The 27,746-nt window shown below is 34.2% G+C and overlaps 1 protein-coding gene across 1 annotated transcript in view; it reads right to left on the bottom strand.

The window, feature by feature from the left end:
* LOC128238149 (pre-mRNA-splicing regulator WTAP-like) overlaps positions 1–26,770 on the bottom strand; it is a 77,597-nt gene extending 50,827 nt beyond the window's left edge. The window contains exons 1-3 of the mRNA XM_052953731.1: positions 26,593–26,770; positions 12,170–12,205; positions 885–940 (exon numbers count right to left, since the gene is read on the bottom strand). Of these exons, the coding sequence (XP_052809691.1) occupies positions 885–940; positions 12,170–12,199 (86 nt within the window). The 5' untranslated portion in view covers positions 12,200–12,205; positions 26,593–26,770. The remainder of the gene's footprint in view (positions 1–884; positions 941–12,169; positions 12,206–26,592) is intronic.
* Positions 26,771–27,746: the final 976 nt, after the last annotated feature.

The following is a 27,746-nucleotide window of genomic DNA, read 5'->3' as shown; positions in this document are numbered from 1 at the left end:
TTTTTAAGGTCTAGTTTAAGCCTTCTATAAGTGACCCCCCCCCCCCCCAACCCCCCCAAAACCGTGTATTTGTACACAACCTCTGTTAATTGATCTTAATCTTATTGCCTAATTATCTTATCAGATCTCCAATCTGAGTATCCTGCTGTGCAGTTTTCAATGTTTTATTATAAAAATCGACCCTAAATGGCCCTGAGCCAATATACGAATACACAGGAAATTGGATCCTTCTGTGACACCAGTGGAATTAGCAGGAGATGCACAGCAGGCGATTATCATGCCAAAATTCCTTTAACTAAGCCTTTAAAACAAATTTTAAGGCCAATTTGATAGAAATTTGAGGTTTTTAAAAAAGCTTTTAAGAGCAGTAATTTTCGACCGGAAAGCGGTAAAGCAGTAGAGGGGTGTGAAAAGCGGTATGTTTTACGTAGCGCGGTAGAGTAAACATGTATAATTGTAGAACTTAAATTTAGTAGTAACATTTTAAGCGCCATGGTGAATGCAGAAATTTTCATATAAATTTACACCTTTTATAACACAGGCTAAAAGTAGTAAAATATCTCTTTCATCAATGTATTATGAATGCATTAACACTGCTTGGTCAAGGGAGATAATTAAATTATTACCCTGATCTGAAAATAACCAAGCGAATTTGGTCAGGATAAAATTTAAACACTTGTCAAGGTTAGTCATCACATTTAAGTACTTTCAAGACCTGTCCAAACCTTGACTAGAACATTGACAGGAGTAGTCTGAAAACTCTTCCAGACAGCCAAAAATCAACATGAATGTCTCCTTCCATTTAACATGGGAAGAGAATATTAAATATTTGTATACATACAGATAACATAACATATATATATATATATATATATATATATTACCTAACTATCAGGTCAGCCTTGCTTAGACTTTCTAGGTCTGGATTGTCAGGATGAACCTGAAAAATATATCAAATACTATAAATAAAATTTATGTCAATTTTTTTCTATGATTAAGCTAATGAATTGAAACAGTCAGCAAGAAATTCCATGGTTCCATGAATGGTTAAATTCTAGTGATCTTGAAGTCATTCTTATACTATAGGCCATTGGGCCATTATTTTTCAACTCATTTTAGGTCTACAGGTTTATCTAACATGTATGAATTGATTACTTTAATAACAAGTACAAATGATTAAATAGCTTCAAAAATTCCTTTCAAGCAGACTGTTTTCATGCTAACATTTCATATAACAAGAGCACTGCAAGTAGATACCAAATGCATTTTTCTCAGTCAACAGGCAAAGCTCTACAACTAATCAACAACACAACCGTCTCAAACACTTTTTTCTTAGTCAACAGGCTAAGTTCTACAACTAATAACCAGCACTTCTGTCGACAGCACTAATATCCAGAGCATGTACATATGGGTAATAGGCAACATACCGATAATTCACTTGGAACATTTCATGTTAGTTAATGGGTGCCCCCATTCGTCTTGTAACATATAAAATGCAATCTGAATATGGAGCCTCTATTGAAAAGAAATATTGCCAATTTCAAGGGCCATTTTCCAGTCAAACATGAGCAAATCTTGCTGTTGAACAAAAGGAGCCGAGCTCTCAAAGATATTAAACTATTGTATAAGTTTGATTAATATAAAATCAAAACTGAAGGCTGTATTGTGTTCACAAGCATTTGCTTACGGACACATACAAAAAGAACCAACCAAGAGCTGTAAACTTTTGTTTGCCGTAGTTCCCCTGGAGTGAGATTCCTTTCTTTCGTTTCGCTTTTTTGAAAAAGCGCTTGTCTCCCCTATTGTGTGGTCATATCAGAGAAAAAACAAGAGCTGTCACAGTGTGTGACGAATGCCCCCGAATGTGACATTGACCTATGAACAAGGTCAGTACATGAAAAGTTAAAGATCAAACAAATACATATCAAGTTATTTTAAATTGCCTCTGAACATAAAAAATTCTACCCATACTTGACAACCTACATTCTTATGTCCTTATATTCCGCATTCCATTGTGAATAAACACTAAGTGTATCTTTCACCTTAGAGGTAGGGACATGGGTCTTGCACAGGACACGTCGTCTTCGTATGTGGAACACATGTAGCAAGTTATTATAAAATCTGTCCATACAAAGGAAATTAACAGTCCGGACACGACAACCTATACTCTATGTCCTTATATGCAGCATTCCATATTGAATAAACACCTAAGTGTGACCTTGACCTTAGAGGTAGGGACACGGTTCTTGCGCGCGACACGTCGTCTTGGTATGCCGAACACATGTGGCAAGTTATTTTAAAATCTGTCCATACATGGGAAAGTTACAGCCCGGACACGACAACCTATATTCTATGTCCTTATATGCAGCATTCCATTGTGAATAAACACCAAAGTGTGACCTTGACCTAAGAGGTAGGGACACGGTTCTTGCATGCGACATGTGGTCTTGGTATCCCGAACACATGTGGCAAGTTATTCTAAAATCTGTCTATACAAGGGAAAGTTACAGCCCGGACACGAGTTATTGAGCCGGACACACAGACGGACGGAAGGACGGACGGACAGACGGTGCGATTTTAATATGCCCACCTTCGGGGGCATAATAAATGATGGACATGAAATTTGTAATTTTGGACTGGAGACGAACCAACATTGAATAGCATTCGAAGTATGAAGCTCCTGGGTGCAAGCATTCTTTAATTATTGAGCGGAAACCATTTCTTCACCTCAAGGTCATGGTGACCTTGACCTTTGACCTTTGATCTCAAAATCAATAGGGTTCATCAACTAGTCATGACCAACTAGCATACCAAGTATGAAGTTCCGTGGTGCAAGCATTTATTCAAAAATTTCATTGAGGCATTCTGATTGAGTTTCATGGAAATTAGAGCAGATGTATTGCCTCTAGAGTGTTCCCAAGATTTCTGTAAGATATGAACTAGTGACTTAGTTTTTTACCCTTATGACACACTTTGAAAACGCAGTCGAAATTTAACCCAAAAGAACATTCTGACCATGTTTGAACTTAATCAGACCAATCACCACCATAAAATAGTTTCGGACAAGATTATTGAAAGATTTGACCTTGTGACCTAATTTTTTGATCATATGTGACCCAGTTTCAAATAAGTCCAAGATTTCATCAAGGAAAACGTTCTGATTAAGTTTTATGAATATTTGACCATGTATAATGCCAAAGATTTTTAATATGTTCCAAAGATTTTTAATATGTTCCAAAGATTTTTCTAAGATTTGACCTACTGACCAAGTTTTTGACAAAACCCCATGTGACCCACTTTTTTAAGAGGTCTATATTTCATCAAGGGGTACATCATGACCAATTTTGCCTCAACTTTGTGGAACTGTACTTGCTGACACTGTGACCTTGACCTTTTGCCCAATGACCCCCCAAAACTATAGGGGTCATCTACTGGTCAGGACCAACCTTCAAGTCAAGTTTGAGGGCCATGGGTGCAGGTATTGTCGAGTTATCACATGGACAACCTTTTACGATTAAAGGTCGCTGTGACCTTGACCTTTGGCCCAATGACCCCTTAAATCAATAGCAGCCATCTACTGGCCAGGCCTTACCTCCAAATCAAGTTTAAGGTCCATGGGTGCAGGCATTGTTGAGTTATCACACGGACAATTTTTTACCATTCAAGGTTACTGTGACCTTGACCTTTGGCCCGATGACCCCTAAAAACAAAAGGGGTCATCTACTGGTCAGTCCCAACCTCCTAGTCCAGTTTAAGGGCTATGGGTGCAGGCATTGTCGAGTTATCACTCTTAACATTTTCGCACTCAAGGTCACTGTGAACTTGAACTTTGACCCAATGACTCCTAAAATCAATAAGGGTCATCTCCTTGTCATGCCTAACTACCATGTCAAGTTTGTTGATCATAGGTTCAGGCACTGTTGAGATATTACTGGGAGAAGATTTGTTTACTTTTTGCGTTAAAGGTTACTCTGACCTTGACCTTGGCCTGATGACCCCCAAAGTCAAGAGGGGTCATCTACTGGTCAGGCCCAACCTTCATGTCAAGTTTGATGTCAATAGGTCAAGGAATTGTCGAGTTTGCTTTCAAGGTCACTCTGACCTTGACCTTTGACCCTAAAATCAATAAGGGTCATCTACTGGTCAGGCCAAACCTCCAAATCAAGTTTGAGGGCCATGGGTGCAGGCGTTATAGAGTTATCACTCGGACAACCTTTTATCATTCAAGGTCACTGTGCCCTTGACCTTTGGCTCAATGACCCCCTAAAATCAATAGGGGTCATTTACTGGTCAGGCCCAGCCTCCATTTCAACTTTGATGACCAAAGGTTTAGGCATTGTTCAGCTATCACACGACAAGCTTTCAAATCTTTTTACCATTGAAGGTCACTGTGACCTTGACCTTTGACCCGATGACCCCTAAAATCAATATGGGTCATCTACTGGGCAGGCCTAACCTACATGTCAAGTTTTATGACAATGGGTCCAAGGATTGTTGAGTTATCACTCGGACAAGCTTTGGTCTACCGAAAATAATTGATTTTTTTTTATGTCACTTGTCTATTACAACATGCATTAGGCCACTACTTTTATATAAATTGGTTTACAAAACAGGCGGGTCTAATTTTCCGAAAAGTACAAAAAAAATAAAAATGAATTTCACTTATTATTTTTCTGACCATAATGATTTGGTGCGAAACTAAAGAACAAGAGGCACATCAGTGCCTGTGCTCCACTGGCCAAAAGGTTCAAGCAAAGACCACCTAACGAACATTTTCGTCAAGTTTCATAGAAATACAATCATCAATTTTTGAGGAGAAGTTATTTAAAAAAATTTTTTACTTTAATAGCTCTGGCTGCCATGTTGTGCAGTGGACCGAAATGATTTGGGCAATTTGAGTAAAGGAGCACCAAACAAACATTTCTGTCAAGTTTTATCGAAAAAAGGTCATCGGTTTCGACGACAAGTCGTATAAAGTTTTTTTTATTTTTTAGCTCTGGCAGCCATGGTGTGCAGTGGACTGGAACCATTTAACAAATTTTGGTTAATGACCACCCAAGGAACATTTCTGTCAAGTTTCATCAAAATCTGATCATCGGTTAACATTTAATCTGAATAGATTATGAAGCAAATATCTAACCTGAACAAGAACTGACGAGATAGAATCGACTTGGTGTTTCACTTACACTTTTCGGCCATTTAAGTTACTAAAAATAGCTGTTTCATAAACTTTCAGAATGTCACTTAAACGAAAATTAATGTTCAGTCTATATATACTTTCCTATGTATAAATGTAAGGTTTTTAAATTGATCTTTTTGTGAGAACTTTATGCTTATATGTTTACTCATAAATTATTATTGTTTAAAAATTATTTAAAGATGCTATACGTGAAAAATTAAGACATTATTTTTTTTCTATTAAAGGGAGGTAATTCAATAGTAAAATGTAATCAAAGCTATTAAAGCATGGCATTTCTTTTCTAACCATGTTGATATTATTACAGTCTATTCAAGCAAGATGCCTTTTGTTTTTACATAGTACCCATAGGTTCTGAAAAACAAGGAGCACTATTCCCAACAGAAGGATGTCACTCCCTATCACTGCATGAGCATCATAATAAAGAAATGTTTACTCAAACTGCAAGCTGCTCAATTGAAATAGGTATTTACCTCAAGCATACAGTTTTATAATGTGGCAAAATAGTCGGACTACTAGATTGTCATTCGGACTAGTAAAATATGCCATTATGCTAGTCCAACTGGCTAGTAGGTTAAAATGTTTTTCGTGAAGACTGCGGACGAGAAGTCCTTAAAGGTTTTTCTATTTTTAACTCTCGCAGCCATGTTGTGCAGCGGACCGGAACCATTTGGGCAATTTTGGTTAAAGGGCATCCCGATGAACATTTATGTAAAGTTTCATCAAAATCTGATAATCGGTTTCTGAGAAGATGTAGTTTAACGTTTTTTTCTATTCTTAGCTCTGGTGCCCATGTTGTGCAGCAGACCAGAACTGTTTGGGCTATTTTGGTTAACCCTTTAGCACATAGACAAGTGGCCAGATTACACCTCCCAGTCAATAGCCATCTTACTGATAAGCAGTCCTTATCTGCATAGGTACTTTTCTGGATATTTGAAAATGAGAAAATGAATACAGCAGTATGACCTTAAAATCAATGTTACTCCAAATAATTGTGTCCAAATCTTTTTTATGTGAATTCATTTTTTATAGATAATTAAATTATTTAATAAATGGTGTCAATGATGAAATATTAAATTATTTTATTTCAGCTGTGAATGTATTTTCAAGATGGATTTGTAACATTTCTTTGAAATGTCATAATTGCATTAAATCAAAGGGTAATAAAATGCTGGTATCGGTCTAATTTTTATTACCCCTATCATAAAAAAGACCCATCTGGATTAAAAAGCCGACAATTTATGTTCTTGTGTATTAATACACAGAAATATGTCAGGAACATCCGGTGTCATCCAGCTGAGAGATCCAGTCCAAGGTGTCTGTTAAACTTTATTACCCCCTCATAAAATTGTTTACAAAAAAAGAAAGCCGATAAATGATTTTCCGGTATGAATAAAAAGATCTAGATCAAACAAAACGCTTGCACATGACCTATTTTACAGCCAAAACTATGATGGACATTATATAAGCTTCACAGAAAATTTACCCATCATTTTCTCGTTTACTAATTGTTTCTTTTGTTTGTAAACAAAATATTACCTTTAAGTAAATATAATCACAATTGATTTTAATGGTAAACTGAACTGACGTAATATATTTAATGATTTACGCGTCAATGAATTTGGGGGAAATTCCATACAGTACTTAGCTCGTGGTCTTATTACGTCACAATGGGATATCACACCTGCGATTGGGAGTATAAACACCTTCTCAATTTAGCAGACGATATTTTCAAGGAAAAATCAATACACAAAAGGTTAAACTTTAATTTTATAAACATCCGGGATATTGTTTACAAAAAGAAAGATGCAAAATTGAAATATTGAAATGACCCTATTGAAATATGCGGGCCATGCGTTTACATCCAGTAATGGATACGGTCGGCCAAATGCGTATACATCTGGTAATGAGCTATGTCGGCCTATCTCGTATACATGCGCTAAAGGGTTAAGGACTACCCAAGTAACATTTCTGTCAAGTTTCATTGCAATACGATCATCGGTTTCTGAGGAGAAGTCGTTTAAAGGTTTTTCTATTTTTACCTCTGGGGGCCATCTTGTGCAGTGGACCGAAACCATTGAAGCAAATTTGATAAAGGACCATCCAAGGAACATTTCTGTTAAGTTTCATCAAAATCTGATCATCGGTTTCTGAGAAGATGTTCTTTAAAGGTTTTTCTATTTTTTTGCCCTGGCAGCCATGTTGTGCAGCGGACCGGAACCATTTGAGCAATTTTGGTTAAGGACCACCCAAGGAACAATTCTGTCAAGTTTCATCAAAATCTGCCTATCCGTTTCAGAGGAGATGTCGTTTAAAGATTTTGCTATTTTTAGCTGTGGCGGCCATATTGTGCAATGGACCAGAACCATTTGAGCAATTTTAATAAAGGACCACCCAAGGAACATTACTGTCAAGTTTCATCAAAATCTGCCAAACCGTTTCAGAGGAGATGTCGTTTAAAGATTTTGCTATTTTTAGCTCTGGCGGCCATATTGTGCAATGGACCGGAACCATTTGAGCAATTTTGGTAAAGGACCACCAAAGGAACATTCCTGTGAAGTTTTGTCAAAATCCGCTTATCAGTTTCAGAGGAGATGTCGTTTAAAGTAAAAGTTTACGCACGCACGCACGCACTCACGACGGACAATCTGTGACGACATAAGCTCCATGGCCTTCGGCCAGTGGAGCTAAAAATGAAAGATAAGAGTACGAAAGCAGTAGATCTCGACTGGTTTGTTGTTCCGTAGCAGTATTTATAGTGATAGCATGTGAGCCATCCAACTGTTATGGCAGCGCCGTTGGCAATGGCAGAATTGACAATAGCAGTCATTCTATGTATGAAATAATTTATCAAAATATGCAAATGTTAAAATAACAATAGTAAAAACATTGGCAAATTTAACAGCATACACTAACAATAACAGGTGATTTTTGTTTTTCCCCGCCAATTTAGGTCATGAAAATACTGTTGTTTATAGATAAAAATAAAAGTGTCAGCGGCTGCCATCGAATTAGTAGTGGTGAAATCGAAAGTAAAATTTCTAAGTTGACACCGGTGACCTAGTTTCACAAGTTCAATCGGTGGTGTTTATGGATTTTAAATCACAGACTGGTTTGGAAATACTTGTTATTGAGTCAATTTAAAGCTTGTGTTTATTCTAGATTACATATTTATTCATGTTTGGGTTTAAAGTAAAGTAAAAACAATGAAAGAGTTGAACACATGTGTCAATGACATTACTGTGCAAAACATTTAGATAAAACAACACAGAAAACTTTTTTGAATTAGTACGTTTAATTTGTTATGAACTTGATATTTCACTATAAATGAGATTTGTTGTTGTAACCAAGGAATGCTTTTTGAAATGAAAAATAAACAAGCAAGTATAGATGCCCTGTGAACTCATGTATACACAAAATGGCAGAGTTGGGAGAAGATGAAAATATCCACACATAATTATGGATTTCACGGTCAGTTTACTATCATTGGTACATAAAGTTAAGTCACATGCTAGATTTATTATTTTGATATGTGATTTTTATGTACTGATGTGGTAATTTGCTGCAAGATTTTAATTTGAAATGGATTTGGTGAACATCCCATGGTAAATATCCCGGTCCGAAAATATCCGGACTTAGCATGGACCGGGTTACACAAAAGTAGGACCCCGCATGGTAAGGGTAATTAAAACTCAAATTAAGGTCTAGTTTGGTTTGGAGTTTTTCAGGAATTGTTTTCATAATATTAAAGCTCAAATGTCTTCTTAAAATGTTACTTCCTTATTTACAAAATAGGTAATTATTTCACTTCATTGACATTTTCCAACATTGAATTAAATGAAACAATGTTTAGAAAATGAAATGTATTGTTTTAATACAGTGCAATTTTTGTGTATTTTAATGCGTAAAATTCGCCTTCTTTTTTTCAATTTAATATCAGTCAGTTATTAAGTGTTCTGCATTTACTTTTGCTTTAACAATAAAAATGCTGCATACCCTTAAAGCTAAACAAATGTCTTGCTGAGTGGTATTCAATGTATCTTTGAAAAAAGTGTAGTTTATACATGTAAACATGTTTTATAGTCAATTTCATTGATGTTTTATATGCACAGTATGTAAGATTTAAACTGTGTGTTTAATTAGAACTTTGAGTGTATTAAAACATGCATTAATAGCAGTTTTAAAATTTAGAATGTCAAGTAAATGATATAATTTTTCAATGTTTATGTTGTTCTCTGATTTTCGCCCTTCAACAGTATGTTTTGTGACTTTTTTCCCTTTTTTTTTTTTCGACCACCTGGTGGACATTTTTTCTGAAAATTCTTGTAACCAAAAATAAAAAAGGAGTGGCCTTAACAAAGTATAAAGAGTGATTAATGAAAATATGAAGTGAACTTGTCAGACAAAACAAAAACAAATGTGCACACACTTACATATATATTGACATGACATTCAAATAGAAAATCATCAAGGATACATCATAGCTTTTGCTTTTCTGTGTGTTTTTTTCCACCGACCAAAAAATAAAATTCCAGAAATGTAATTTTTTTTTTTTTCCTCCTCCTCTGACACTTAACATCTCTGGCCGTTAGTAAAACAAATAATTAAAAAAAGGCCTAATTTTATTTGTACAATAATGAAAATTTTAAATAATAATCGTTTAACGTTACACCGTATCACAATCTTCAACTGCCGTTTTAAGCCGTATAAACTCGATCGAGATGACACGAGTTACATCCCTTTCTACATAAATCTAAACAAATTAGTTTTTTCACCATTTATTTCTCTGTAGTTCTGGCTTCCAAAACTTTAATGTAGATATTTTTTATGTTTACTACACATTAACACATCCAAAAAGGTAGTTTATAATGTGTTTGCTGAAGTTATTTAGCTAATTTCTCTGAAGAGCCAATTTGGGGCTGAAATCCACCTCAGAAAAAATGTCAAATGCTTGTTACTGTTTGTAAGGCCAAATAAAAAAATAGGTGTGTTTCAGGTAACGCTGCCAAAAAAAATAGGGTAGGTAGGTCGGAATATTTTTTTATTTTGTTTATTATTATTTATTTATTTTTTTGATATATTGATTTCAATAACTGTTGACTCAGAAAGTAACAAAAATAAAAGTAATCAATTTTCAGGTTTATCAGTAGTTTTTAAACATGTTCCGTCCTTCAAAGGAAACATTCTTTATTTGTCTGGTAAATACTTTGACAATGATGGTTGGATTTCAACTAAATTATGGTACACCACTCTGCTATTATTTAAGACTTTCCAGGAACGGTTTTACTTTTCTTTATGCACCCTTTTGCTTTCAATCACCCTCTGTAGAATGCTAACCTCCCTGTAACATAATTACATGAAGAGTGGGACAGCAAATTTACCATATAAGCCATCAGCCAAGGAAACCTCAATGCTGTCAAGAGGACCTGGGGGTTCAGGTTTGAAGAACAAGTAACATGCAGGTTTTATTGCCAAAATTGCAAACTGAAGTCTGACATATCAATCCGAAAGTCAGTATCTGACTCATTTGTATCTGACAAGAAAATATATTTCAAGAATTGAAATATACCTGCCACACAAGCACAAACTACCCGTAATTCACCTTACGAGTTCGGACAATCTAAAAATTTGGACATCCATTTTCAAAAATAATTTATTTTAGGTATCTAATTTTCGGACACCCAAAGGACATCGATTGTAACTTTTACAGTTACTAAGTCTCACAGACAAATATTATTGATCTTTATCTTTACAATGCCTGGCTAGATTACCTAACCGTATACATCACTGTGATAAGTTAGTTAGTTACTACCCATATTAAACGATTTATGGCCTGTTGAAAAGGATGTGTGATATATTTAATGGAGGATTAAAGAAACAACAAGGGCAATCAAGAGATTAAGAAAACACAGACATGACATGTTTGGAAAACGATCCGCCAATAAACTTTGAAACTTGTACCACACTTTTAATATAGACTTTATGAAGCAATAATTGTACAATAATGCTCATTGTAACATCAATAGAACAAAAAAAATCAACACATTCAATGATACAGGTAACTATTTAATGTGATGAATTAAAGTTAGAAATGCAATACTTAAGTTACAATCGAAAACACTACTCAGAAACATTAATCCTGCATAGCAATACCCATGCTCTCCACGAGATCCTCGTGGGTATAACTGAGAGTTATGTGACGTCACACAATGTGACTGTTTGATCTGAAGCCAATAAAAGGTGTTTATTCATTTCAATGCATGTATAAAAAAGTTTAAAAATGGTGTTGAATGGGATTTTTATTAACTTGATGAAGGAGTTACACTTATAGGCGTAATAATCATTGATAACTACGGATAAATTAATAAGTGGTAAAATGCAGACATAAAGAAAAAAGGCAGGTTTACCTTGCATGTAGATAAACATGTAAAAATGGTTATTTTCTATGAATTCGGAGAGCGAAAAATTAATTATTTTAAGGTGTCCGAACTCTAAGGTGAAGTACGGTAAATACATTCAGAAATCCAACTCTAATATTGTCAACTTTACGTACATACATTTCGTAACGAATGCTTATCGTACCCAAATCACATTTTTTTTAAGGAAAAATAGGTTAGGGTCGGTGGGAAAAAATAGGGTCAGTCGGGTAACCTGAAACAGACCTATTTTTTTATTTGGCCTAAGACGCAGGCATTTTTTACATTGAAATCTGAGGGAAAAAAGGGCGTCTTATAACCAGTCATTTACGGTAAGTGAATTGAATGAAGGGTATTAGAGTTATAAGTGAAAACTTGAACCAGACGCCGACACGGATGCTGGGGCGAGTAATAAAGCCCTCTTTATCCTTCGAATAGTCAAGCTAAAACTGAAGGCAGGGACATTGGTATTCTGTATCAGGGAAAATCCTGCTCATAAATACAAGCTGAAACAAACAATTGATTCAGAGGCAACTAGGGTACCTACAATACATACCTTTTTAGGTGATGGAGAACCGTCTGCCATTGCCTTCTGAAAATATAATAATTTGGTTCAAGTTGGAGTGCTTGGACATAAATAATTCCAGAAACCTAAGTACATAATTTTCCCACTCATGTATGGCCTCTGTTGTTCTAGCAATGATGAGACAATAATTATATATTCGGTGTTATAATCTAAAGACATCTCTTCTATCAAAGCAATAACAGTCAAACCTGTATTAAGTGGCCACCTTTGGGAATAGGTAAAAGTGGCTGCTTACTACAGGTGGCCACTTAGTCCAGGTTGGACTTTTCTGACACTTTGGCTTTGTTCAAACAGAGGTCAATTATGTATCTTAACCACCACCTCACCCCACAATCAGTATCATCAGTACCATTAAAGAAGGCTGAATGCAAATATAGAAAAAAACAAGTTCTTCTTGCACTACGGCCGTTTCTAATAATTGAATACACTCGACAACTTCTTTTAGAGTCAAACACTTCTGATTTATTTTATTGTCAGCCATAACCAAAATTGAAAAGAATATCAGGAATACAATGTAAGTATATTTTCGTAGAAGTATAAAGCCGAGCACTTTGAAAATTAATACAAAAATGAATTTACATCGTAACTCGTTTCACACCATCAAGTGACAGTGCAAACTGTAAATTCATCATTATCATATCCGGCGTTCTTTGTCGGTATTTGACAATTATCTTCATAATTATTAAAATATTTTCATTAAGTGTGTCAATTCTGATTGAAACGACGACGTGTTATAAACATGATCTCTCAATAAGTAAACACGCATGGTAATCATGTGATGTTATAGGCATTTTGATTGGACAACGGAAATATCCGAGACTGTCGTTCTTTTCCGTCAACTTCAGTATCAATTAAAGCTGTGTATTGGCAAACATTACTTGCGGAAGTGTCAGTGACAAGGGATTAGTGGCCATCATTAGTGTTTTTATGGCTTCACAGGGACAAATATTAGTGGCCACGGCCGTGTTAGACAGTTGGCTACTTAATGCACGTACTTTATATAGTATAAACGCATGGGGGGAATTTTGAGTGGCCCGATAAGGCAGGTGACCCTTTAAAGCAGGTGACCGTTCAACCAGGTTTGACTGTACTGAACTTGATTAATCAAAGGTTTATTTGGAATAAAGGTAAACAAGAAACGCCGCAATGTGACGAAACCAGGTTTTTAATAATTGACAGAAGAACTTCAGCCTGTGTCTGTTTTTCTATTTTTAGTAACAGTGACCCCAAATGCAATCAATTGAAAGGTATCCATAAACTCTTCCTTAATACCAAGTTGTGTCAGGATATGTCAACCCTAACTTTAGTTATTCAGTTTCAACCGTTTTTCTATTTTTAGTAACAGTGACCTTGACCCTAGGGACCCCAAACACAATCCCATGAAAGGTATCCATAAACTCTTCCTATTGACCAAGTTTGGTCAATATATGTCAACCCTAACTAAAGTTATTCAGTTTCAACTGTTTTTCTATTTTTAGTAACAGTGACCTTGACCTTGACCCTAGGGACCCCAAATGCTGATATTTGTGTTTGTTTATAACTGAATGTCATTCTTCCATTATTTGAATAGATAACTTGAATTTCACATTTAAAAGAAATCACAATTTGAAAAGGTCTGGAGCAGTATTCATAAAACATCTTTATGCCAATTCATAACTTAAGTTGATTTCCTTAAATTTGAATAGTCAAAGTATTTAAAAAATAACTAAGTGATTATATCCTATGAACTGTGAGATGCAACAATTAAAGGGGCTGTACTCTGTATGATGAAATAGCCAAAAATAAAAAGACAAGAGGGCCCTGAAGGCCCTGTATTGCCTACCTGATACAAGCAAGAGCATTAAGAATAACATTCTGATCAAGTTCCATGAACATATGGTCATAAATGTGGCCTCTAGAGTGTTAACATGCTTTTCCTATTATTTGACCTGGTGACCTAGTTTTTGACTGCACATGACCCAGATTCAAACTTGGCCTAGAGCTAATCAATATAAACTTCTGACTAAGTTTCATGAACATTAGTGCTGGCTCAATATACAGATAAATCAATTTGAACCAATGTTTTACTTCAAATTCGGTCATCGTTATTGTTGCATATCGGTTCAAAAGGAAACAATTCCGTAAATTTACTATAAGTATGAATATTCGAAAAATATAGCTCGACATAAATTAAAACGATATCAAGACCGTTTGCAATATTTGTAAGGCAGAAGTAGCTGGTTCTGGTAGATCTACAAACATGTCTGTCTGTCTGTCTATCTGTCTGTCTATCTGTCTATCTGTCTATCTATCTATCTATCTATCTATCTATCTATCTATCTATCTATCTATCTATCTATCTATCTATCTATCTATCTATCTATCTAATCTAATCTAATCTAATCTAATCTAATCTAATCTATCTATCTATCTATCTATCTATCTATCTATCTATCTATCTATCTATCTATCTATCTATCTATCTATCTATCTATCTATCTATCTATCTATCTAATCTATCTAATCTAATCTAATCTAATCTAATCTAATCTAATCTAATCTAATCTATCTATCTATCTATCTATCTATCACTCCCAACTCCAGTGTTAAAAACCGTTGACTAACCCGTACATCAAGGTACCCTGTAGCGTCGGTAGGCAGAGTTATATGACTTACTAGCTGACAGATCGGTATAAGTATGACCTTTTTAATACTCGTTTTCAAAAATAAATTTACATGACGGCATTGAATCATAAGTCAATGACGAAGACAAAAGTTCATTTTACCAGTACGGCAACGGAATTGGCCAGGCAATTTTCATTAATTGCATGCTCATAAGATAATATTTTTTTAACTGTCTACAAAAAGACATCAATTCAACCATTTTGCATGGTCATGCATAGGTTTAAGAAAAGGCTTGTTAGTTAATACATTCACAGTTTAAATACCTTTTGTCTATTTATCATTTGATTCTAGAAGTAATTTGTTGTTTTGTGTAACATAACTACACTCTTTGTTGGTGATTTTTGTTTACATGTTTTAAGTTTTTCTGAGATATTATCCTATGTGTGCTAACATGCAAGACCTTAACCAGAATTTAGTTGCATAATAAAGGGGCAAAAATTATATAATACGAAAGATAGAGTTATCTTACTTGATAAAAGAAGAAGGTTAAATGGTTGGGAGCATGTGTGTAAAGTTTCAATGCAATACATGATGTATTCGCTGAGGTATTGACTTAAAAGTGGTAACAAGCAAAACCTTAACCAGAATTTCTATGTCTAAAAAAGGGGCCATTATTTAATATAATTTTGCAAACAAGAGTTATCTTACTTGGTTAATTAAGTAGGTTGGATTGTTGAGTACCATTGTATAAATCTTAATGCAATACCTCAAGTAGTTCTTGAGATATTAACCCATATGTGCTAGCACGCAAAACCTTAACCAGAATATCTTAGTTGAATAATAAAGGGATATTATATACATTAAATGCAAACTTGAGTTATCTTCCTTGGTTAATTAAGTAGGTTAGATTGTTGAGTACCATTGTATCAAGTCTCAATGCAATACCTCAAGTAGTTCCTGAGATATTAATTGATGTGTGCTTGCATGCAAAACCATAACCAGAATTTTTAAGTCAAGTAATAAAGAGCAATTACTTGGATTAAATGCTAACATGAGTTATCTTACTTGGTTAATTAAGTAGGTTGGATGGTTGAGTACCATTGTGCCATGTCTCAATGCAAAACCTCATGAAGTTGTCGATGAGATATAAACCTATGTGTGCTTGCACGCAAAACCTTAACCAGAATTTCTAAGTCAAATAATAAAGGCCAATTATTTGCATTAAGGCCAGAGTTTTTTTTATTTTTCATTTTACGGGAGCGCCATACCTAAATATTGCAAAACCCAAATAAGAAAAAGATTCAAATTCCTAACTTTATATAAAAAAAAATCTGCCGCCTGTTTCTTCGATCTCTGATAGAAAATAAAATTTAGTGTTATTTAACCTAACGCTAATTTCACAACAGCAAAAAATTATCGCGCACAATTTCCAAGATGGCGGATGCCACAGTTTATTGCTTATAATGTTTACTGAAATATGTTTCATTGCTTTGTGATATCACATGCATATTATATGCCATAATGAAAATGAAACTTGCTTATTATCATCATCTAAGCGCTTGTAAAGAATATGGCTGCCTTTTACGAAATTTTAAAGTGGATTTAGTTTGAAGACTGATACTGTTGTTCATAAAATCGTGGCGTTTGTCATTTTGTGATATCGGAAAAGAATTGTATTTTCTTTATATCAAAGCATAAAATCACTTAAATATTTCTGTGAGTAGACGTGTTTACACGGGGACACACTGAAAATTGGAATTTGCTGTACAGTTTCCGACTACAGAAAAAGACGAGAATGTGACATTGGATTTGGCTTGTTTGTCAAAGGCAATAAAGATATACCAACATATTGCATACCATTTTAAAGGGCATTGACTCCTCTTTTCATGTCACCTTTTTTAAAATTGATTGTTTGTATGTTGATTAAGAAACTTAAAAAAACTGGACTCCAACGTAAAACATGGTAAGTTCGAGTTACATACCTTGTTTCTTCCTTGTATCAGACATTAAATTTCCTCAGATGTGTTGTTTATCTCATTATATTATTATATATCCAAAATGATGTTAATCAACATTTTAGACACAAACAATGAGCCAGATGTCTTTGGTTTTGCCAGTGCAAGTTTCAGTGACTATTAAAAACACTACAAAAGTGTAGATGCACATATTAAAATCATGTACATTATATATGCAAAACCTTAACCAAGGTGTGACGCCGACGCTCGGGTGAGTAGTATAACTCTCCATATTCTTCGAATAGTCGAGCTAAAAACCATCATTTTTGTGCAAAAAGAGGTCCCTAACAAGTTTCTTCATATTCATCAAGACACGTGTATTTTACATCCAAGATAACTGCAATGCTATTTATTCCGCTGTTTTTTTCAAGCATGCAATTTAAATTATAAGTATTTTGAATGTAGGCTATGAAAAAATTAAATCCGATAGCCCGATTGGCTATGAAAATCTGACCTTTGTCAATATTAAGTTATTAAGAATTTCAGTGTGAGAGTCGGTATCATCTGAAAGGAGCCTCAATGCATGATCTGAATGTTTGTTTAAACCGCGAGAGCAATTAACATCCGAAGTGACAAGTGATTATCGATCTGGAATCTGATCGGTAACCGTGTCCATTAGCAGCGCTCAAACTCAATGACGTAATATTAACTCAGCCCACTATGCAAATTAACTGATAGCTTTTTCACTAAGTATGATGGTTTTGAAAAACAACAATGCTAAGACATATTTTGTTCATTTATTTTAAGTTGTTTTATTATATTTCGTGTCAATTTAAAATATATCTTATAAGTTGTTCATGTATAACAGAAAAATAAACATTTTTCATAGCTCACATGGTCTAAAAAGCTCACATGGTCAAAGTTGAATGTTTTTGTTTACTTCCGAGAAAAAGAAAAACGTGAAAGTGAAACTGAAAGTTAATGTAAGAAAGATGTCGTTGCAATTAAACAATCGCTGGTGCATATTGGAATTTGACAATTGTATTGTTTTTTATGTAACTGAACCCTTTCTCATTTTAAAAAACATACTTCAAATAAAAAAATATGTATTTACTTAACCAAATTTTAATGTCATATGGCGGACCCCCATTCATTTAAAAAAGAAGATAGAATATTCAATTCACATTGAGAACACTACCATTCCATTTAACCCTTTAGCGCATGTATACGAGATAGGCCGACATAGCTCATTACCAGATGTATACGCATTTGGCCGACCGTATCCATTACTGGATGTAAACGCATGGCCCGCATATTTCAATAGGGTCATTTCAATATTTCAATTTTGCATCTTTCTTTTTGTAAACAATATCCCGGATGTTTATAAAATTAAAGTTTAACCTTTTGTGTATTGATTTTCCCTTGAAAATATCGTCTGCTAAATTGAGAAGGTGTTTATACTCCCAATCGCAGGTGTGATATCCCATTGTGACGTAATAAGACCACGAGCTAAGTACTGTATGGAATTTCCCCCAAATTCATTGATGCGTAAATCATTAAATATATTACGTCAGTTCAGTTTACCATTAAAATCAATTGAGATTATATTTACTTAAAGGTAATATTTTGTTTACAAACAAAAGAAACAATTAGTAAATGATGGGTAAATTTTCTGTGAAGCTTATATAATGTCCATCATAGTTTTGGCTGTAAAATAGGTCATGTGCAAGCGTTTTGTTTGATCTAGATCTTTTTATTCATACCGGAAAATCATTTATCGGCTTTCTTTTTTTGTAAACAATTTTATGAGGGGGTAATAAAGTTAAACAGACACCTTGGACTGGATCTCTCAGCTGGATGACACCGGATATTCCTGACATATGTCTGTGTATTTAATACACAAGAACATAAATTGTCGGCTTTTTAATCCAGATGGGTCTTTTTTATGATAGGGGTAATAAAAATTAGATCGATCCCAGCATTTTATTACCCTTTGATTTAATGCAATTATGACATTTCAAAGAAATGTTACAAATCCATCTTGAAAATACATTCACAGCTGAAATAAAATAATTTAATATTTCATCATTGACACCATTTATTAGATAATTTAATTATCTATAAAAAATGAATTCACATAAAAAAGATTTGGACACAATTATTTGGAGTAACATTGATTTTAAGGTCATACTGCTGTATTCATTTTCTCATTTTCAAATATCCAGAAAAGTGCCTATGCAGATAAGGACTGCTTATCAGTAAGATGGCTATTGACTGGGAGGTGTAATCTGGCCACTTGTCTATGTGCTAAAGGGTTAAGCACTATTTATATTACATTACTATGTTATTTTAATAACTTTAACCTGTCAGCTTTATATAAATGACATAGTTTTATTATTTCATACATTATTTTGTCTGTAACTCAGATGCATGTCTTATTACTCCAAAATGTCCCCTGTGCACCTTTTCGGTTGTTAGTTGTCAGATTTCTATAATTTCTTCAATAAAATGATATTCTGCTGTATTTCCCAAAAAAGAAAGTTACAACAAATGCAAAAACAGTTTTCAGCCTCTCACATACAGAGATTTGAAGCATCTGCATGGTTTAAAGTAATGTCCCCTGTGCACCCTGTTTTAGCAGATTTCAATAAAATGTCATAACTGACAAATATGGTGCTATTTCCACATTCTTAGAAGTGTGTATGTTATATTTAGGCATCACTTAATAGTTTAGCAACTTGATTGTAAGTGTGTTATAAATACTGTTACTTTATTATTTAATTATAAAGCCATTAAATGTTTACTTTTAAAGGTTTATCAAATTAATTTAAATACAGTTTCAATATTGAGGCACACAAGATAACATATTTTGTTTAAATATTCTATTTTGATTTATCATAACAATTAAAAAACATTGAATCAAATTGAAATTATTCATGTAATGCTTTTATATGTGCAAGGTATTATATGGTTCAATTCAGTGCACAGGGGACATTTTTTTATATGGATAGCACATATCGATATACCAGATTATAATTCTGTACAGGAAATAAGTACACTAATGGAAAGGCTTGTAGTTAAGCTTCCTTTTCCAGAGATCACATAGAAAATATGAAAATAAATGAAGAAAAGACTGTTGAAAACATTAACACAATGAAGTCTAGGAAGGGCAGAGAATGACTTAGGAAAGATCAAAAGTTGCAGAAAATGTATGACAGAGATCAAGATACTCAGAGAAAAAGAGTAGAATTTGCCAGGTATTGCTCAAACCCTAAGAAAGAGGACAAATAGATCCTTTATATGGTTTACAAATAAAAGAAAAGGTGAAACTAAACAAGCAGAGGCAGAGAAGAAATAAAATTAAGAGAAATGAGGAAACAATAAAAGTCCAGAAAATGACAGACATAATAAAAGGTGAAAGGTTAAAATGAGAAGGGATGAACACACACAGTTGAAGCAGCATCAGTTCAGAAAAAGCACAACATGCAAAACAACCCTTTCAGAGGGATTTCATGGCATGGGCCTCCACAACTAACCGTCTGGTAAACCGAAGTGAAGGTCTTAAAATAAATCATGTCGTAGAAAATTACACAATTGGTGATGTCTGTCAGTCATAGTCATAAGAAAAGTAGGCACACCAACTAAATTAGGAAAATATTAAAAAGGCATCTAGTATACACTTATAAGCAATGCTAAGAATATGTGGAGTTGCAAGATAAGTCTTTGGCAATTTGAGCGCCTAAAAATGGACCAAAGTAAAACCATGTCAAAGCCAGGTGAACTTAAATCCTTGTGGAAACCAAAAGTTGAGAATTTTCTTGAATTTAATTCTTGAATAATGCCTAATAAAACAGATACTGTTCTATTGAGTAGGAAGCCAAAGGCAAAGAGGCATCTTTTAATTTAGACATGTTCACAAAGTGTTTAATGGTAACAGGTGCATTGAGACCAAAAACTTTATTCCACTCTGTGGACATATTTTATTCCATTGATTAGAAATTTAGTTTTGTAGGCTCTAATGTAATCTTTCATACATTTACAGTATTGTTTCAAGCTTTACTGAAAGTACAGTTCCTCTTATTGTAAAAATGTTTACCAGGAAAAGTTAAGTTACAAAAATAATTACATAATTAAAAAATATTACTTGCATTATGATTTGTCCCCTGTGCACCCTTTCCATTACATAACAAAGTACTAAACATGTATGAATTCTAGTACTTTATATTACCATTGATGATATTTTCTTATTTTTGGACTCAATTTGAAGTAATAAATTTATATATATGTGACTGTTTGCTGTAAGTTGTTCTCTTTGCCATTATTTTCCATTTGCATCATAATTCATTACATGCTGTTGAATTTTGAGGAAATTGTTGTGAAAAATGTGATACTGAAGAAATTTTGAGGAATACACTCTAACATATACACAGAAATGTCTTAAGTTGATCACAAATAATGTTTGTGTAACATAAAAGTGAATATAAATGCATATTATATTGGCTTTCAATTTGTGTCCCATGTGCACCGAAAAATAGTTCAATTTTGAAATGAAAATTTGGCAATTGTAAATTACAATACATTCTTGAAATTTGGTATGTGGTCTATAAAGATGCATAAGGTGAAGTAAATGTAGATTTTTCCCTTATTTGATTCTAGTTTTAATTACAGCAAAAACTTTGAGGTAACAATTTATTTTTGGTTTCAAATTTAGACAAAATGTGTTGATTTTTTTTATTTTTCTTAAACAACTGAATTATTATGCACATGACTACACAGAGGTACCAATTACTGATTATAAAATTTAGAAAAAGCATCTGATTTATGCTAGGTTCTTGTCATAAGACACTTTTATAGATCACCCATATTGTAAGAAATGTTTGCAATGTTTGGATTTAAGGTCAAAATATTTTTTTATTTGTATTTCCTGATAATTTCCCAAAGTTATTTCCGTGTAATTTGAAGGATTTACTTTCATGTAAAATAGGTGACAATCATGAAAACTGGGTTTGAATTTTCAACCCCACTTTTGCCTCATTATTTTGAAAAGCACCCATATGAGGACCTTCTCGGTGTTTTCAGTTTGCAAAATTCTTAATTGGCATTCAATGGCGCCTATCTGCTATCTGTATTTAGGATCAGGGTACATCTTCTCTTATGACCTTAATTTTCAATTAAATCGATAATTGACATGGATATATGCACTAATTGGCATGTCATACCCTTTTAGCAAGTGTCATAAACCGGATGACGTAGAAGACAGAAACCACGGGCCAGCGCGTGGAGATAATGCAGACGATGTAAGACGATCGCAGTTTTGATTATTTTTTTTTCAAAAATGAAAAACCACGAATTCAAGTACCAACAAAAATGTAATTTTTCGGCAAACCATGATATTTCATGCCAACGAATATAAATGATTTCACAGTATACCATTGGGAGGGAATTGCTAGCAAATTGCAAGGCATGTGGTCTGGAATGTTATAATATTATCCTGAATCTGAATTTGACTGTTATTTGGTTTATTAGTTAGCCCTCACTGGTGGAGTGAAGTACTCAGATTCAGTGGGGTAGTTCTCAGATTCAGTATCATATTCAAGTACATTTTCATATAGTTTCCCCGTTTCCTTGTAACAAAATAAACATGCACCAGAACACAAGAAATTTTGGTTTAAAAAGGCTTAAATTCATCCCACAAGCCCCTTGACCTTGACTGGGGGAGGACACCCAGACACCCCCCCCCGCCTTCTTTTGGGATTTTTCCTGCTACTTAAATTAATTTCTACACCCGTGGGTCAACATAACTGCATGGCCTCAAAGATGCGCATGCGCCTTCTGACATCATTCCCCTGTGTGCTACAGTACACTCCACGAGGAACTACCACTTTCCTCAGTCACTCAGAGGTTTTTTTAATTTGTCGTGGACAACTGCCGATAAATCTGCCGAGTTTGTCTGATTTGCTTGTTTTCTGCCAAGCATTTTATTGCCTTTATCACTGGTAATCGTGTTGTTTTATTGGCCTCAAAGCAGAACTCCAAGTTGTATGCTTTGCTACTACCTTGCTACTATTGAAAATAAATAATTACATTTGCAGTTACATCGTTTATTAAAATCAATTACCTGCACATTTGTCAGCTTTTCATTGTAAAGACAGAAAGAAGACTTACTCAATAAAACAATTCATTTATATCTCGTTCGGTTATTAATTTACCTTTCAACTAATTGCCTGTTGATATCCACGTATTTCTGATATAACACCATGTGTATGTTTGTTTACCATTATTACGTCATATTCTTATCGTGTTTTTGAGAACTTAATTGGAAAAGAGTAATTCAGGTGTTGAGTACCATGTAAGAGTGATTATTTTTCCTGTCACTATTTCTTTTGTGATACATATCAGTTGTTTTTACCATTGCAGATAATATTTCAATTGCATTGTTAATTATAACGTTATAAAAGAATGAAGGTAACTCATGTTCTGTGGTTTAAAAATCACCAATTTAATCTACATCTGTATGAAGATATTATCATAATCTATTTCCTTCTCTAAATTAATACAATTCAGCTTTCAGTTGAACTATTTTACGAAAGTTATGGTGTTAGTTTGAATATTGTGTTTAAAAAATATTGAAACCATTACTTCTTACTTAGTTAATTACTAGAAATTACTAGTATGAAACGCAATCTAGTATTTTTTGGAATGTGAAAGTCAAGTGATATGCAAATTTCAGAGTGACGTATCGTGGCTAAATTTAGACTTCTTTTGGTTTTTGCATGTTTGTTATTGCGAAAATTGCATTTGTGTTATCAAACTGGAAGTTTAAATGTAAAAAAGAGAAATAAATGTAGCAAACAGAATGTTTAAATTACTTTAAGCAACTGGGACAAAAGTCATATACAAAGATATAATTAGAACTGGGTCAAAAATAAACAACGACAAATATTGCATTTTGCGCCATCAAAGGATTACCAGTCGTATTATGTGCAAGTAAGCCTGAAAATTATTGAAACAACACAATAAAAGAAAGTATTTAAATAAATTACATAAAATCAGATACATGTACGGCAGGAGATTCTCAGTCTTGGCACTAATTTTTTTCATGCACTAGCCCAGTCGGGCTAGTAGCCTGGAAAAAGCACTAGCCAGAATCAAGTTTCACTAGCCCGAACCAAAATAACTTTTTGACAGAGATATTTTAATATATGTGTAAGGCAATAAAGCTATAACACCAATAAACTGTTTTCTCATTTTAATCTCTACTGTATTCCATCAACAATGAAAACACAAGGTCTTCTGACATCTTGCAGTCGCTTTTCCGTCACTATCGTCTCCATCATACATCATCTTCTCTGGCACCAGCGATGTCGTAGTTGCCTAAAAGTAATGCATGAAATGGCATAAAATTTATTTGTCAAAATAACTGTTCAACCGAAAATAGTATTTAATAATTATTGTAAAATTCAGTAAAAACAGTTCTATTGTAACTGAGATCTTGTGTTTAATTGTGATACCTGGATTTCACTGGTACTTTGAGAGCTTGTGTCTGTCACCTCGTCTGCCTGGTCCATCTCATCTGCCTAGTTGAGATCAGAGTCTGCAAGGGTGATGACCTACTTGGGTCTGGCAGGCTGCTTTATGCGCTCTCCTACTCGTCTCTTCTAGCTAGATGGAGTAGAGGTCTGAAATTGTGAACATGTACATTGTATTAAACATGTAGATTATTCAATTATTGTTTGTCATGCTTTTGAATTCATATAGTTTCATATACTTTTTAATGACTATATCAATTCTTGCTTTATTTAACCTACCATCCATTCAGCAATGGCTGCTTCATTGTCGAACTTCTCGATGGTTGGAGACATGATCTTGATAGCCATCAAATCATTCAGTCGTGTGTTTCCAAGTCGTCATAATACCCTCACTGTAACAAAGCCATGGCCTGTTCACAGTCCAAAATGTCTGGAACTTTCGTTTTCTTGCCTGTTCGTAAACCTTAGTTACCTCCTTTTTAGCATCAGGCTTGTCAGCAGAAGCCTTTCTTTTCGGGGTAGCTCCTTCGAAATAACGTAGAAGTGACATCGTTCAGTGTGAAGAAATGACAGCTACAGGAATAGACTGTATCCCATTCTCAATTTTTCAAGCGTCCCTCAACAAGTAATCAAAATGTTACATTTTGAATAAGCGTTTATCGATCTGATGCGAATAGCAGTAAACCAGTCATAGTGCAAACGTCCATTAAGCTTATTTCAATAAGCATCTAGGTAGCCTGTTGTAACAGATATGGATACCGATAGGTAAAACATTTTGGATAATTATTTTTCGGGAAAAATCACTCGACAGGGCGTGCTAGTTACTTGATTTTTTCAGTTGACCGAGCGGAAAACAGCTCGACATGGTCGATGGTCAAGTGTGTTACGTCAAAGACTGGATTCTTATCAGTTTTCTCAGAGTTTCGCAGTGTTTTCACCCCAAGTAACGCGATGATTGTAATTATACGGTACACTGATCAGCCTCGGAGGGTGAACGGGTGAAAACGCCAAGGAAAGCGGATTTTGATAAATTGGATTTTATGACCAAAGCAAGCCTCTGTATTGATCTAGATCATTGAATAATCGATCATGGTGAACAAATGTGTGTTTTAACAGGTGTTCTTGATTTGTGACATGTTAGGAAAGGTACTGTCAACCAGTATATCGTAATTGGCTCAATGTAAACCATATAAAATTATGCCAATTACAACCCGTATCTGTAGCGGTTAGTCTAAAATAATAGACGTGTTATACGGGATTCTTCCAATCCCTAACGTCTAAACGGGAATGTGCAAAAAACGGGGGTGTTTTAAAAATATTGAAATTCTTTTAAGTGAAGTAATTTATGGTTGAAATTGATCATAAAGAGTTATATTCATATTTTACCATGTAAGTGAAATGTTATTTTGCACTAAACAAGCATTTCATGCATTAAAACAAGTTGTTTACCTTTCCAATAAAACGAAAGTTGACTGACACTGACAACAATTATGCGAAGGGGAACAACTTGTTACAATCGTAAGAACTCGGCCTCCTCCGACAAAGCTTCGAGAAAGACCTCGTTATACATTCGTAACAACTCGGCCATGGCCGAAATGTTCCGAGCGATTTAAAACTGTGCCCTGAAGCCTTGCAGGTGCCCTTCATGTATATATCGTTATGTTTTGACAGAATGAAATGAAGAAAAGCCGTCAAACTCATAATTATAAGTTGGATATTTATTTTTTTGTGTACGGAACTAATATAAAATAACATTATCTGGTAATATTTCTTGTTTTTATGATATTTTATAGACGCTATATGCTTTAACCCGGAATCCTGATCGGAACAACTACCCACTTTTGATACTAAACAATTTGTACGTGAAGGATTTGCCATATCAAAAATCTAAAAAAAATCCGTCAACGTACAGTTATTTGGACTACTGTAACGGTGTATCACAATTGCTGGTGAAAAAGACACGAATAGTGATGGTATTTGCAAAACTTGGCATATATATTTCGTCATGGAATTTGTTTCAAACACTGAAGTGGCTTTTATTTTTCAAAGAAATTGCAGAACCTAAGCTTAACAAAATTAATGTGTAAATTAAGCATTTTTAGGACTTCTTTGTTGTTTCTAGGTACAATGTTTTTATTTATAGAGGCTCATAGCAATGTATCCGAAATCGAGCATATCTCCGAGGCATTTGAGTTTCGCAGTTGATTAAGATTAAACGAAGGGGTGTCAACAGTCTATGCGGTTACAATATGAAGCTATTAAAGAACAAAATAGCGGTTATAATACAAGAATAGCAATCCCTTACCAAAGTGAGGTACTTTAATTTGGACACACTTCAGTTAAAACACCTATTGGACTCTTGTGACAACCCTTTTTAACTTCTTGGTTTGTAAATCACTACATTTTTCAAACGATTTGGTTTTCCACCGTGCGAAATGTTGACTGGATTACAGAATTTCGAATAGGCACATCGTCCTTTACAGCAACCAGTCAACCAGGTAAAATACTCTTTTTTAATTGCAACTCGAAAACTATTGATAACAACGATGAAAAGAATTTCAAATTACTATTATTTTATATTGAGTCCCATATATGATTTAAAACAAGTCATATTAAAAGAAACGATATAGGTTAGATACCACAATATAATATTGCACAAGATCACAGTTATTTGCCCCTAGTTGACAAGACCCGGATGTTGAACAGAAATGTAGAATGTCAATGTCACTTCATGTAATGTGGATGGTAATAACCTACATTTCTAGCCAAAGAAATCGTATACCGGCCTTGAATAATGCCTTGCTTAATCGTTAAAATCACGTATTCAAAACTTACCGACACGCATGACGTCATAGAAGCTGGAAACGTTATATAATCTTAGTCAGTTAGATCATATGATATAAAATCGAAATGATTAAGACGAGCTCGTTTGCTTCGCCCCTATTTCAATGAGATTTGACCTGGTTGGGTTCAACAGAAAAAAGTCTAGATTGCCGTTCAACATGTTTGTTGTTTTGTTATTTTGGTGTGTTTACCTACGGTCTTATTTCTACAGTGAATTGATCGAATATCACGCTAATTTTCACTTCATCTCAAGTTCTAGGTTTATTTGTGCGTTTTCGTTTGTATTATCTATTTTAAAGGTTTTTTTATGTCTATTTTGCGTTTATTTTACGTAGGAGTTTTTGTTTCTGTCGTGTTTGTTTAGAGTTATGTTTGTTAAGTCTTTTACTGTAGGACGATACGTTTTTGGTTTTAATTTGGGAGGATTGGTTGTGGATTTGGAAAAAAATCAAACATTAATGTGAATTATCATTATGTTGTTGTTCTTTAGGGATTTGTTCTCTTTTTTGTTTTGTTTTATTTTATTTTCCCAAAATGTTCCCGTGTTTTTGTTGGGTAACTGAACTCGCGATTTCTCTGTAAGACTATGTCTTTAAGCTGCACTCTCACAGATTG

Source organism: Mya arenaria, chromosome 6 (genome assembly GCF_026914265.1).
Source record: "Mya arenaria isolate MELC-2E11 chromosome 6, ASM2691426v1".
NCBI classification, from domain to species: domain Eukaryota; kingdom Metazoa; phylum Mollusca; class Bivalvia; order Myida; family Myidae; genus Mya; species Mya arenaria.
Note: the sequence above shows the minus strand (reverse complement) of the source record. Positions and strands in the feature narration are given on the sequence as shown.